Raw genomic sequence first — 14,076 nt, 5'->3', positions numbered from 1 at the left:
AAACAAGCAGAAATCAAGATGTAATATTTTTATAATTTTATTGATGTTAAATTAAAGTCCCAGCTTAGTTATGTTGTCAGTGCAAGTCACTTCAATCTGTATAGCACCAAAGGAAACAATGGTGTTTTCAAGGTGCTTCACACTGTAAGGTAACAACTTACAGTATTAAAAAGAAAACCCCAAAAGAACAAACCCCTCTGAGCAAGCACGAGGCGACAGTGGGAAGGAAAAACTCCCTTTTAAGAGGAAGAAACCTTCGACAGAACCAGGCTCAGGGCGGGGTGGCCATCTGCCGCGACCATTCCTGGGGATTTCAAAAATGACTTGATCTGATCTAAATGTAAAACTAGCTCATTTAAAGTGTCCAGTGAGTTTTAGAAAATATTTTGCTGTTGATATCACGATGTCACTATAAAGTGGAAACTTTGTTTCTTCCCTTACACCTCCCAAAAAATGCCCGCACCGATGAGAAGCACTTAGATATGCAACTTGGTTCTGTGAATATCTTTCTTTTGAAAGTTTTAACAATATCTTCATCAAGATCTTGGAAGTTTAATTGCCAGAATGTCACCATAACCGCTGCATGCTTCCATCTTTTACAGAGGGATTTGAAAACCCTCTCGCTGAGTTTCTTGAACTTCTCTGGTGGGATTTTGTCGTATCCGGCCCTGATTTCAGTCCAGATTTTCATGGTAAGCTGGTTGGAGATAGCTTCAGCACTTTCAATGCTGAAGACTGTGCCTGATTTTTTTGCAACCTGGGAAATCAGTCCTTCCACAAAGATTTCCACTGAAAGTCTGCATCTTTCTTTCTTTTCATATGATTCCAGTCTATCAGTAACTGTTACTGCCAACAGGTGTTCTTGGAATACTGAAGTAGTTATGATATTAAATATTGGTTGTTCCATTAAATTCATTGAATCCTCCTCCCCACTCCTCCCCATTTTCAATGATATTAGTGACAATTTATGTAATTTGTCACAAATATCAGTGAAAATCGCATTAGCAATGCAGTCAAAATAATTCTGCACTTTTCGGTCTAAATGCAAATCCATCCCCTTGAATTTGTCCAAGAGTAGATCCAACAAACGTTTTTGGTGAGAATGAGGGCACTTTAAAAGTTTACCAAGCTTTGAAAGCACAGCCTGAATTAATGTCTCTAACCATCTTTCAAAGTCTAAGGTTTTTTCAGGTGGCTCACAGTCTACAGAAGATCTGTGATGCTGTATCTTTTTATATGACTCCGTTTGACTTACGTTTGTTAACGGTGGGATGCTGGCTTCATGTTCAACACAGGATTTCTGCTGCTGGGGATCTGGAATTGGATTGTTTTCTGGTTTTGCAGCACTGTGTTGGTCAGCATTTTGACAGCTTTCTTCTGTGTTAGCTGTTTCTTGGCTGTTAGCATCTATATTCTGTGCTGTATCAAACTCCTGCTCAGCAGAATCGTCCAAAAATTTCACACGTGACAAAACCGTTTTGCCAGTAGTGGTGTGGACAGAACAGTTTTCATGTACAGGGGAGTTCTGGGAAACTCCGTGTTTGAACGTTTAAAGCGCTGCTGTCCCGCTGTGTGAATGCGTTTCAACTGAACAGCCAGGTCTATATATAAGGTCGGTTTAAGGTTTCTTTGTAACGTCACCTGACGTTTCTTTGTAACGTCACCAGTCAAAGGACTGGCCCGCCCCGTCATAACGAAAGGGGCGGGACAAATCTGTTGCTTAGCAACTGAAAAAAAGGCACACCGCGCTGAATGCTACATCCGGCCTGCGACGGTACACCGCCTCCGCACCACCGTTTAAACATGAAGTGTGGATGTTAGAAGATCCCAAATATGGTGAGCTACTGGGAAATTACTCACGTAATGAGGAGGAGGTCGATGTCGAAGTCGAAGAGGCCATGCACGGACCCATATTTCTGATGATATAAGAGCAACTTTGGTGGACCATGTCATCAACCATGGCCTGACTATGAGGGAAGCTGGGCAGAGAGTCCACCCACATCTAAGCTGCTTCACAGTGGCATCTGTAATAAGAACATTCCGACTAGAAAACAGGTCTGTCTTCACCTCTCTACCTTCTACTCCACTCAGATGGTTTTTATAGCACTGTTCTACAGTATATACCATTACCATATCAAGTGTACAGGGTATTGCAGGGTGCTAAGGCTCCTTTTGCAGCCAAAGTGGTAGTTTCTGTGAAACATAGCATGATTACTTATATTGAAGTACAGTGGATGACACAGTACATACAGTAAAGTACTGTAAGAAAAATAAGCAAAGCGATGACAATATGTGGTTGTATTTCTCTAGACTGACTCGAAGACCTTCTGGGGGAGGACGCCAACGCCTGTTCACACAACAGCAGGAACTTGCCGTTGTGGACCTAGTGAGGGCAGACAATGCCATCCGTCTCCACCAGCTACGAAAGCAAATACTTGCAGACAGGCAAGTGTTCAACAGCATAAACCATGTGAGCATCACCACCATCAGACGCATCTTGGGTAAACACAGCATCACCATGAAGCAGCTCTACAGAGTCCCATTTGAGAGGAACAGTGACAGGGTCAAAGGACTTTGAGCTGAATATGTACGGGTAAGTGTAACTGTCCTTTACATGTACAATACAGTATTGGTGAAATCCAGTAGCAGCTGAATATGTACCATATCAGTACCACATGGATCCATTCTGAGAGCTACACAGGTACCTGTGTGATGGGGTTCTGTATGTGTAGCACTGTAGTACAGTAATATGTTCTCTTGGCCATGGATGGAGTTGCACAGCCTCATGAATTCATTTTCATTGATGAAGCTGGATTCGACCTGTGCAAAACAAGACGACGGGGTCGTAATGTCATTGGTCAAAAGCAATTGTGCACGTCCCAGGGCAGCGCAGGGGAAATGTCACATTGTGTGCCGCCATAAGCCTTCGAGGGCTTCTGCATCATCATGCAAAACTAGGTCCATACAACAGCCAACATATACTCACATTTCTAGATGCTCTCCATAACATAGTTGTACAGAACAGACCAGATCAGCCCAGGTTTGTTTCCATCAGGCTGCTCTGGTCCAGGCCTGGTTCTCCAACCACAACCAACTTGAAGTGGTATACTTGCCCCTTACTCACCATTTTTAAACCCTATACAGGAATTTTTTTCGGCTTGGAGATGGCGTGTATATGACCGCCAACCACATGCCCGCATGCCTCTTCTGCAGGCAATGGAACAGGCCTGCGGCGACATTCAGGTGACAGCAATCCATGGATGGTTTCGACATGCAAGAGGATATTTTCCCCGGTGCCTAGCGAGAGAAGACATTGCTTGCGATGTCGATGAGGTCCTGTGGCCAGACGCCAACAGACGGCGGGATCCATGAGCCCACGTATGCACAATTGTCATGATTTTTTGTGTTTACAGTATGGTGTTTTTTCTATTACTGTATTATGGTGTTTTTTGGGTTTTTTTTGCTTTCTCTGAATTCATGGTAAATGGCCTGCATTTGTATAGCGCTTTACTCAGTCCCTAAAGACCCCAAAGTGCTTTACACTACATTCAGTCATTCACCCATTCTCATGGTACTGCAATGTACAATACTGAGTAGGCCTATTTGTTGTTTTGGTTGTTTGAAAATGTGTCTCCTGAAAATATGCCTTCTGAATAAACAATGAAAGACTGCAGTGTTTTATATAAAGTAGACTAGTGTGCTCCCCCTGATCTGTAAGTGTTTGCATATGATGCAAGTATGTGTCATTTTGTCAACAGTTACATTTTGACAAAGGAATGTTAGGTTTTGACAGCAGAGTTTAGGTTTTGAGAGTTTCAATTTGGCACAGATGTGAATGGTATATTTCCCAGTGTTGTGTCGTGTGTACCCAGAGGTTGCCCTTTGTTACAAATTAAAGTCTACAAATCAATGACATCACACTGGCCTATGTTTATTCAGTCTATGATTACATGTCAGTGAGATCTTGGAGCTGCCAGCATGCAAAGCTGCAGCTTTAGAATTTAGGCTCTAATCCTTTTTTCCACTATTTTTTTTATTTTTCTTCTTCCTTTGTTTCTCAGACATGTATGTTTTTTTTTTTTTTTTCTCCCATCATTTCCTCTTATTGTCCCTTTACATACTCTTTGCCTCGCTCCAGTCTACTGCCAGAGTTTCAGTATTTTATTCACTTAATAGCAGGACAGAATACCACGTGACTGTGGCCTTGTGTTATACCCTCTCTGCTGCAGTGATGCTGCAGACAAACACAAACATCGTGATCAGACATTTAAGAAAAGCCTCTTACAGATGAAGGTCTGTGTCTCTTGACCTAAACACATAATCAAGTTAAATCTAATTTATGTTCATCAGTGCCCCTCACACTGTAACTTAAAGTAATACATTTGTTACTGGTTAATTACAGAAGCACGTTTGTGAGCATAAAGATGTAAGCCTTGGACCATCGGGATGAAATGTGGTTGGGAAACTTAACAAGCATTGATAAAGCTTCATCAGTAGTTCGAACAATGCCTCAAAACCTTCGCTCACCACAGGTGGTTAGCAGACTGTGGTTGTACCATGCAGCCTAATAACATGCAGTAAATTGCAGGTTAAAGCAGTCTGCTTACACATTGTTAAACGAGGGAAGGGAACTAATGTGGCTGTCACATGACCCTTTTGTCCCATTTCATCCCAGCATTTGATTAAATTGCTGCTCACTACTTAAAACTGATCACATAAAACTATTTTTCTTCATCTTTTAATGATTACCAAAGTCTGTGAATCCCCAAATTGTTCAGTTGTTCTTTTTGCTCCCTATGAGGTCACTTTTACCATGTGACAAAAACAACACCCCACTGTACACACTTGAGCCACCAGCAACTTTATAAATCCCCAATAAAAAGCTGACAGGTTGCAATGATGTTCCAAATAACTTATTAAGAAAACAACTAAATACACAGAAAATATTATGAAAACTGGTTTATTTTATATCTCCTAGTTTGAAGTGAAGCAATAAAAACATGTATAAAACATCACAAACTGTAATATTATACAAATGCTTACGTCCTGCTGATGCAATGGAGACATCTTCCAGTGACAGTCTTCATCCGTGTGAGTGTGAGGAGGCTCCTAAACCCACCGACACAGAAGTGCATGTTCACAACTCCCTCTGTGCAGGTGGGGTCAGGGCCCTCCTCACCCTGGGTGAAGAGGGGTGGTGCTGTGGCCAGTCAGGTATGAAGTGCTGAGAGTGGATCTTTGGTCCTCTGTGCAGCTCTGTCCACTCTCAGCTGCCCTGCAAAGCAATAACACGAGAAAGACGTCATTTTAACACAAAACAGCATTTCCATTGTTGGTAGCTGCAGCATGTTGTTAAAATGCAATTTTAAACTCAACATATACACACAATAACTATAACTAAACTTAAACCTACAGTACTGTAGGACGATGATTTACACCAGCTATTGGAAGGATTTAGTCTTCAAGACAGTTTGTAGCCAATGTGAGGTGATAACTTACATAGCTGGAACACAGCACCACTCTCCAGTTTGTCATTTGGTCATCCATCCTTCTCATCGGGTTGGGGTAAGGCTGTCTTCTGGGTGGAGTATCTCTCTGTGTTAGCTCCGTCCTGGGCGTTGAGTGTCTGAAGTGCTGAATGCTGGGAGAGGACAAGTGTAAAGCACCTGAAGACAAAAAGACAAAGAGAAAAGCATGAATTCACAGATCACAGAGTTGTTCACTTTACTTTTCTTCTGTTATGTGTTTTTACCTTACCTCTGATCCCTGAGCCACAGGCTATACCTTATGTAAAAACAAGAGACTACAGTCAGTTCACGACATCATTTTAAACCTTTTCTACTTATTTGTGTTGACATTAAGTACGGACTTACCTTTGTCCTGCATGGTGAGCTAGAGCTTGAGAAAAAAATGTTAGTCATTTACAAACACTGCAAAGGCCAACTTAAACATTTAAAGCTTAAAAACAAGTTCTAACATAATCTAGTCAGAGTCGCTGTCATCAAGTGAAAGGTTAAAAGGCCTTTCCCAGAAGCGTCTGACACCAACAGAACCCGAGGATGTTGAAGGGCCATAAAACGTGTCATCACTTACCTTGCACCTCTTTGCACTTACCTCATCAGTGCAGGTGTCGTCTCCGCTTCTCTTTGCTGAGGAGGTGAGAGCTGAGGTTGAAGGAGAAGCTGAGAGAGTAGCGGAAGAAGGAGCAGGAGAGGAAGGAGCTGAGGGAGCAGGGGAGGAAGCAGCTAAGGGAGCAGGAGAGGAAGCAGCTGAGGGAGGAGCAGAGGAAGCAGGAGAAGCTAAAGGATCACCAACCGGGAAGAGTGGGGCGTTGGCCTGGCCGAAAGGCGGCATGGCGAACGGGGCAGCACCTGGAGCAATAGGATGTTGCCAATCGTGCCAAAACGGCTCTGGAGGGAGCTCCTGGATGAGAGGGGAATCAGCTCTCTCATCCATGGTGTCATACCCCGAGTCGTCACTAGGCCAATCGGCCCACTCTTCTGAGTTGTTCCAGTCAGAGGAATTGTCAGTGTCTTCACTCACCTCTTCGACGTCCTCAGGTATGTAGGGAGGGTACTCACCTTCCTCTTCACTGTCATCAGGATCCTGTGCTTCAGGAGAAGAGGGTGAGGATGGGAGAGGGATATACTCACCATACTCACCTTCACTGACACGCTCGGTATCAGAGTCATCCAGGATCCTGATGACCTCTGGAAGGCCTTCTTCTGCAGGACGCTCAACCACGTAGTCGAGACGACCTGTGAGGAAACAAGTTTAAAATAACATTAAGAATGTAATAAACATCAAGTGCTAAAGGAACAGAGCTACATCTGTTAGTTTGAGCAGACGATGAGAGAAAAGCATTTTAGGCTACATTTATGTCAGACTGAATGACACTTCTACTTGTTCATGCAAGCAAAAAACAGCTAAGTCAACTAAGTTCACATCATTAACTGCTATATAATAAGATATAGTAGTGGCATAACATAAGGATACCATTATTACTACTGTACTATGATTACTGTTTTCATATTCTTTTTTATATTCATTTATTTTTGTTATTTTTTATTATCATGTTTTGTAGCAGGGGAAAAGTTATAGTTTATTTCAATAAAGCCTTTGATCCAAGAAGAACAGGATGTTAGGAAGGGACCGGGATCTGGTGTGTTTACACCTGTGTGTTCTGACGTCATGACATGCTGAAGATGCTGTTACCACAGAGACTGATTTTGGGGCATTTTACAAATTTTAGTCCGTTAAGCTATTTTTAACCAAATCATTAAAAAAGTGTCAAATTTGAAGCCTTCAAATCAAAGTAACACCTTTTTTTTCAAATTCATACACCAGTCGTTAATAATTTCTACACCTCTCCCGGAAAATTTAAAGCATACAAACAATTTACGGGGAAAAATCTTGGAATAAGCATATTTTGATAACATTAAAACTTGATATTCACACTGGAACTTATTAAATTATTACAGTCATTTAGTAGCTCTTAAAATAACTGAAGAAATGTTAAAAGTACCTGCAGCGAAGTCCAGGGGGCTGTCGAGTCCACGACGAGCCATCTTCAGGCTTTGCTGTATGAAAAACAAGTACAAACAATCCAAAGATGAAGTACTTGTTGTGGCGAGCAAGTCAAATCCGCTTTCAGTAAATATTTTCCGAAAACTTAACTTTCCACAGGCTGAGGTTGGAGCAGGTCAAAACAAGTCCAATAGCAAGTGTAAAGGGACGAATGGAACCTTGTGCAGCATTTATATACCCTCCGCAGGCCATGGTTACGGTTGCCAACATTTTTCTTTTAAAAGCTAACAATAACTTAGCGTTCTCGCTACTCACTATGCTGTTAAACAGCTATATGTTAGCAATGACAACATTTAACAATGCTAGCCGTGCTGATTAGCCTTAGGATTGCTTGAGGTTGTTTCCAGCTCTAGTGGTCATAAGCGAACTTAGTTCTGTGCCAGCTTTTAGCACGAAAATCAATCTTGTAAAGCTCACTATTAAACTGACAAAGCCTTAGAGCCTAGAAACTATGATACTTACAACTGTGCTATGTTTGTCTCATAGCATATAGCAAGACCCCATAACTGACCTTTGACCTCTTCTCAAGATTAGATAATGCTATATAGAGCTATTTTAACACTATGTTTCTTACTGCCATTGTTTGACAACATATAAGCATAAAGGAAATGATATATGGAGATTCTAAATATCAGGTTATTATGACTTTATTATAAACTTTACAGTAACAGTTCAGAACTATTAAGCAAGCTTAGTTTTGGAAAAATCCCATTTGTGATCAAAACTTTTTACTTCATATTTATTACTAAATAATTCAATAAATTATACTCAAGTACTGAATAGTCACAAAAAATAGTAATTATGCTGAAAATTATGTTAAAGTGGTTTTCGACTGAGCATATAAACAAAAGCCTGGGAAAAAGTTCTGTTGAACAACACACATATGTTACCAATATTGTAGCCGGTGTTATTTAATAATTTGTTTTATTTTTGATACAATTTCAAACTTTATTAACCTTTTCAATAAAACAAAGTCTCAGATTTAATTATTCTGAAACTAAGTTTAAGCTTCCCAGAACGTTTTGTTGCAAGTTACATTACTGATATAAGAAATATAAAATGTTTGTATTGTTCACCCACAAGTGCAGTCTCTGGCTCAAACACAGAAGCTTGATATGTTTGGTTGTCAGTCCAGACATTCCTAAAGAAAGTTGTCCTTCTTCAGCTCCAGACCTTTCTAGATAAAAATGGCATTAGTGAAGTATTTCAGTCTGGTTTTACCACAACACTGAAACTGCTCTTGTAAAAGTTTTTAATGACCTTTTAACTTTTCTGACTTGGGAGATTTTGCCATTTTAATACTGTTAGACCTCAGTGCTGCATTTGATGGGATTCTTATCGCTCGGCTTGAGCACTGTGTCAGAATCAAAGGGACTGCTTTGGAGTGGTTTAAATCTTACCTGTCCAACCAAAGTTTTTCTGTTAGATTGGGGGAAACATCGTCCTCAGAAGCCTCACTTTCTTGTGGGGTCCTCAAGGAGTCCAATCTTGGTCCAGTTCTCTTTTCTATTTATATGCTCCCCATGGGTTCAATTTTTTGAAAAACATGGGATCTCATTCCATTGCTATGCAGACAACTCACAGATTTACCTGCCACTGAAACGTGAATCTGTGAGTCGTCTGAAGGGTTTGCTAGATTGTTTGGAGGATGTTGAGGATGGCATGGATGGCTTTTAACTTCCTTAACCTAAATGAACAGAAAACAGAGGTGATTGTGTTTGGTCCCTGTGACCGCTGTGACTTTGGCCCTTTAGGAATTCATAATAATAATAATAAAAACCTTTGCAAGGAACCTAGGAGTGTTTTTTTTTTACTCTAATCTAATGTTTGATAAACAGATTAATGCTGCCTTTGCTGTAACTGCTCCTAAGCTCCCTTCACGTCAGGACTTCCCCAACATTGGACACTTTTAACTGACCATTCATCCTCCTCTTTCTCTCATTTTTTACATTCATCAGGTCCTCAGAGTACTCGTTCCATCTTCCCAACACACTCTTTTCACTGTTTAGCACATTTCCATCTTTATCCATCTTACTCCACAAATAGTCTTTTCCTTCGGGGCCGACAAACTGACAACTTTCAACATAATCCATTTGATTTCCAGCTTCAAACTCGTGATAATGACGGACACTCTCTTCACCCTGAAACAGCATTCATGAAATCTTCCTTCAAGATTACAACTACTTGATTTACAGTGGAGTGAAAAAGTCTTTGGCTTCTTCCTTATTTCCTTTTTTTGTATGTTTTTCACATGTGAAAGTTTCAGATCAATAAACAAATTTAAATATGAGGCTATTTAAAAAAAACAAACATCAATCATCCAAACAATTTATTCAAAAAATGGAATTTTGAAACAAGTGAGCTGTAAATACAAAATTGCAGTTGCACTAAAACACATTTTTGCATTGTCCAACTTTCTTATCTCTCGTCTGCTCTCACAGTGAGTCACACACATTTGTATTTACAGAGCACACTTTGACAAGTAGTCTAAACTCTGGGTGAAGTGTGTGATCACACCGAGTCCCAGCTGGTTTGAGGAGCAGACTGAGTCTCTGCAGGGTTTAAACTCAGTCCCTGGAAAACAGACACAGTCCAGTTATATCTGGATGAAAACTGTCTCTGTGAAGGCAGTTTTGTTTTTGTTAACACTCCCTCAGAGAGGGACAGCTGGTTCATGTTTATTTAATCCCATTATCCAAAGACACTTCTACATCATCATCCACAGTTATGGGTCAATGACAATATCAAATAACAAGATCAGAATAACAACCTTAGGATTATTGAGATTTGTACTTACTGTGGTTTCATCCATCTGAGTTTTGTTCCCTAAAATGAGAGAAGAAAGTCAATTTCAGTTTTGTTTTAAAATTCAAAATCATTCAATCTTAAATGTACCTTTATGTCTTGTCCTTATATTGACTGTTGCAGCAGTTATTAAAAGCGCTGCTAATCCCACAGAGACAACAATGAACCTCAAAGAAACAAAAAATCTGTCAAACACAAAAAATGTGATTATTAAAATTATTTGGTTGCAGTTTTCTGTTCTGTGTAAATTCCTTTCTTTTAAAAATGTAACAGCATTTTATTAATAAATGTGCAAATTTCTGTGATATGATTTGTATTTAAAAGTATTTATATACAAAGTTAAAGTGAGTTTTCATTTGCATATCATTTCAAAAGCTCAAATAAATTTAAAATAAACAGATATTTATGCAACCAGCTTAATCTTCAGTCCTGCTTTTGAAGGACTCTTCATTGTTGGGGTTGTTTCTGATTTTGTGCTTATTTCAGTTTTTCTGGCTGGATTCTTTGTTGTTTTTGTGTCACCTGAATAAATGAAAAAGTAAAAGCACAAAAGTTTTTCATGTTTCTCATCTGATGTAAACATGAGAAACAATATTCTACTTTCACACTTGAAATATTTAAGTAAATGTTTGATGTGATTTTACTTATATTACAGTTTTTGCCCACTGCTTGAACACATTTTGCAAAACCCCGCTCGCTGTGCCAAAACTGTACACACAAGTACACATGACACAACACTGGGAAATATACCATTCACATCTGTGCCAAATTGGAACTCTACTCCCAAAACCTAAACTCTGCTGTCAAAACCTAACATTCCTTTGTCAAAATGTAACTCTGTTGACAAAATGACACATACCTGCAACATATGCAAACACTCACAGATCAGGGGGAACACACTAGTCTGCTGTACATAAAACACTGCAGTCCTTGATTCCCATTGTTTATTCAGAAGGCACATTTACAGGAGACACATTTCCAAACAACCATAAACGCAAATAGACCTACTCAATACTGTACATTGCAGTACCATGAATACAGGTACAGCAAATAAAACAACAACACAATAGTACTGCAATAGAAAAAACACTATACTGTAAACACAAAAAACCATGACAATTGTGCATAAGTGGGCTCATGGATCCCGCCGTCTGTTGGGGTCTGGCCACAGGACCTCATCAACATCGCAAGCAATGTCCTCTCCCGCTAGGCACCGGGGTAAATATCCTCTTGCTCTCCCTCCATCCATGCTTGCAAAGTTCTTGGAATGGCTACGCTGAGGGCTTTTTGTAGTTGGCTAATTGGTGTTCGGTTTTGCAAGTAGGTGCCTTCAGGTGTGTATTTGAGTGGTTGCAATTACCCGATGTGTTTTGTATTTTGGATACATGTGTTTTCCGAATGGCACCCTGAGATTTCATTTTGTGAGCGAAGTGTCTTATGTATGAAATAGAGTGTAGCATGCAGGACCATGTGTGTTGCATGAGGGAGTAGGTGTGTTGCATAATTGGTACTGGGGTGCAAAGCAGCGCTTTTGTTTAAGGTAGGGGTACATGTGTTTGAGGTATGGTTAACTTTTATCAAGTGGAAAAAAGTGAAGCTGGCGTTCATCCTCCAGCTTCACTGTGCTAATGTTATGCTAACAAAGCTGTGTCGCTAGCAATCACGTAGCACAACATTATATACCAGGTAGTCCAACTTCAGTAACCCTGCAAACGCCACTGCTGTTTAGTTTTCTGTCTTCATTTATGTTGGAAGTGGTAGCAGAGCTGTACGTTTTAATTAGTTTAAAAAATCTCTCAGTCAGAACATGGTATGAAATGTTTAGGTGGAAACTAGCAAGCTAACTTCCTGTTAACTTGTAACTCCGTTAAATTTAATAAATTCTGTTTTCATTGATGCATGGATGTTAAACTTAATTGTTACACCTGGTAAAGCAGAAAGGTTGATATTTTTATTAAAGATGAAAGAATTTAGACCGTTTTTAACTCTCAGTGTTCGTTTGACTTTGGGAGCTGAAGCCCACGGAGTTTTGGACCCAGATTACTCCGTGAAGCTCCTCACTACGGCAGCCGTAATGCTCTGACAATCCATCAAGCAGTGCAGCTTACCAAAGTTGTACTAAAACATTTTTTAACAGATTTCTGCACGCCAAAATCGGTTCGAGGTCAGATAAGCACAACCAGAATTCATAGGCACACTTTCGATTTTTGAGAAAATTAATTAAGTGTGTCATATAGTGTGGAAAATATGTTATACAGAAGAAAAGAATATTTCGCGATATATATCTTTACCGCACGTGCTTCAAATTATACCGCGATATGGATTTTAGGCCATATCGCCCAGCCCTAATGTGACGCCCGACTTTACTCTCAACTTACTGTTTCTTTGCTTCCTCAAACTTCTGGATGAGCTTCCTCAGAACGCCATTTTTAGAAACCCTGGCAGTGAGAGGCCGGTGCTCCGACAGTTATGACATCATATGTCTGTTCTGGAAAGACAAACAAGGATGTTTTAGAGGCACAAAAAGAAGTATGTGCGATCACAAGACGATTTTTTTAAAATCATATGTATTTGTGTCTAAACCAAAACCCATTTCCCCTGTCCAAATCACGTTTTATGTTTTTAAACCCACTTTGCACATAGAGGCATGTTTTGAAAAATTATTCTTACAAAGGGGGAATGAAACAACTACACTTAAAATAAAGATGGTATTAGTTTATTTTGTTCCAACCTGTAATTTATTGTAGTTTACTTTTATTTGTTTGCTTTTGGTTTTTTAAAGGTTTGAGGTGTAAAAGAAACTGCAGTGGAGTTTGAAATGGCTGTGTGTGGTTTGAGGATGTGTTTGTGCCGGGGGGCTGCGAAGATTTTCTTGTAAAACAAACAGGGGCCTAGCAAAAAAAAAAAAAAAGGTTTGGGAACCACTGGTTTAATGTAACATCCTTTTATTTATCCTCCCTGTCCTATATATCCAGGTTCAAGGTCATGGGTTTGGTCAATCTAAGGAGAGAAACTTTTGCCTTTTGCCAGCCACTGCTTCCAGCTCATCTGGGGGAAAACTGAATTATTTCCAAGCCAACTGTGAAATGTAATCTCTCCACCGAGCCCTCAGTTTGCCCTGGGGCCTCCTACCTCCTACTAAAGACATTTCATTCTTTTTGGTTTCTTGTTGTCAATCAGCAGATGCGAGTCTGGAAGAGGTTTTAGAAGAATATAAGATCAGTCTGAGGAGGAGGTTTGAAAGTGTGACTGAAGAAACTGATAATACAGGAAGTGGAACCCTCCCGAACAGGATCTACACTGAGCTCTACATCACAGAGGGACAGAATGAAGACGTTCATAACCAACATGAGGTGATGCAGCTGGAGACAGCTTCCAAGATGGAGGCTCTTGATGACATTACAGTCAGGTGTCACGACACCTTTAAAGCCTTACCTGACCAACAGAGACCCATCAGAGTGGTTCTGACCAACAGCGTCGCTGATCAGAGACGAGCAGTACAGTCTTCTGGAGCTGCTCCATGTTTTCCATCCAACATTACAGAAGGTCACAGCAGAGAAGCTCGCTGTCTGTAAACTTTTGTTCATCTTTGACGGCCTGGATGAAAGCAGACTTGGATCATTGGATTTCACCAACGGGAAGCTGCTGTCTGATGTCACAGAGAAGTCATCAGTCAGCCAGCTG

At 40.3% G+C, this 14,076-nt stretch overlaps 1 protein-coding gene across 5 annotated transcripts; it reads right to left on the bottom strand.

The window, feature by feature from the left end:
- Positions 1 to 4,944: 4,944 nt before the first annotated feature.
- On the bottom strand, positions 4,945 to 13,873 carry LOC146692476 (uncharacterized). 5 transcript variants are annotated; one of them, XM_085432579.1, is made up of 5 exons: positions 7,526 to 13,873; positions 6,654 to 6,758; positions 5,758 to 5,784; positions 5,500 to 5,666; positions 4,945 to 5,275 (listed from the first exon to the last, which is right to left on the bottom strand). In XM_085432579.1, exons 1-5 carry the CDS (start codon positions 7,566 to 7,568, stop codon positions 5,267 to 5,269), a joined length of 351 nt encoding a protein of 116 aa, XP_085288705.1. In that variant the 5' UTR covers positions 7,569 to 13,873; the 3' UTR covers positions 4,945 to 5,266. The 5 variants fall into 5 exon arrangements, 2 of the variants coding, with proteins under 2 accessions (XP_085288705.1, XP_085288704.1); XR_014915198.1 differs by lacking the exon at positions 4,945 to 5,275 and having other exon boundaries at positions 5,636 to 5,666; positions 5,874 to 6,758; XR_014915197.1 differs by lacking the exon at positions 4,945 to 5,275 and having other exon boundaries at positions 5,599 to 5,784; positions 5,874 to 6,758.
- Positions 13,874 to 14,076: the final 203 nt, after the last annotated feature.

Source organism: Copadichromis virginalis, linkage group LG15 (genome assembly GCF_057382275.1).
Source record: "Copadichromis virginalis isolate Kocher_CV1m ecotype Utaka linkage group LG15, C_Virginalis_male_GT1.1, whole genome shotgun sequence".
Classification (NCBI taxonomy): Eukaryota; Metazoa; Chordata; class Actinopteri; order Cichliformes; family Cichlidae; genus Copadichromis; species Copadichromis virginalis.
This window is presented reverse-complemented; position numbering and strand designations above follow the sequence as displayed.

Coding starts and splice junctions, on each gene's coding strand:
- LOC146692476 (XM_085432578.1), bottom strand. CDS start 7,568: ATGGCTCGTCGTGGACTCGACAGCCCCCTGGACTTCGCTGCAG. Junction 6,759..7,525: donor CCCCCTGGACTTCGCTGCAG/GTACTTTTAACA, acceptor GTTTCCTCACAG/GTCGTCTCGACTACGTGGTT.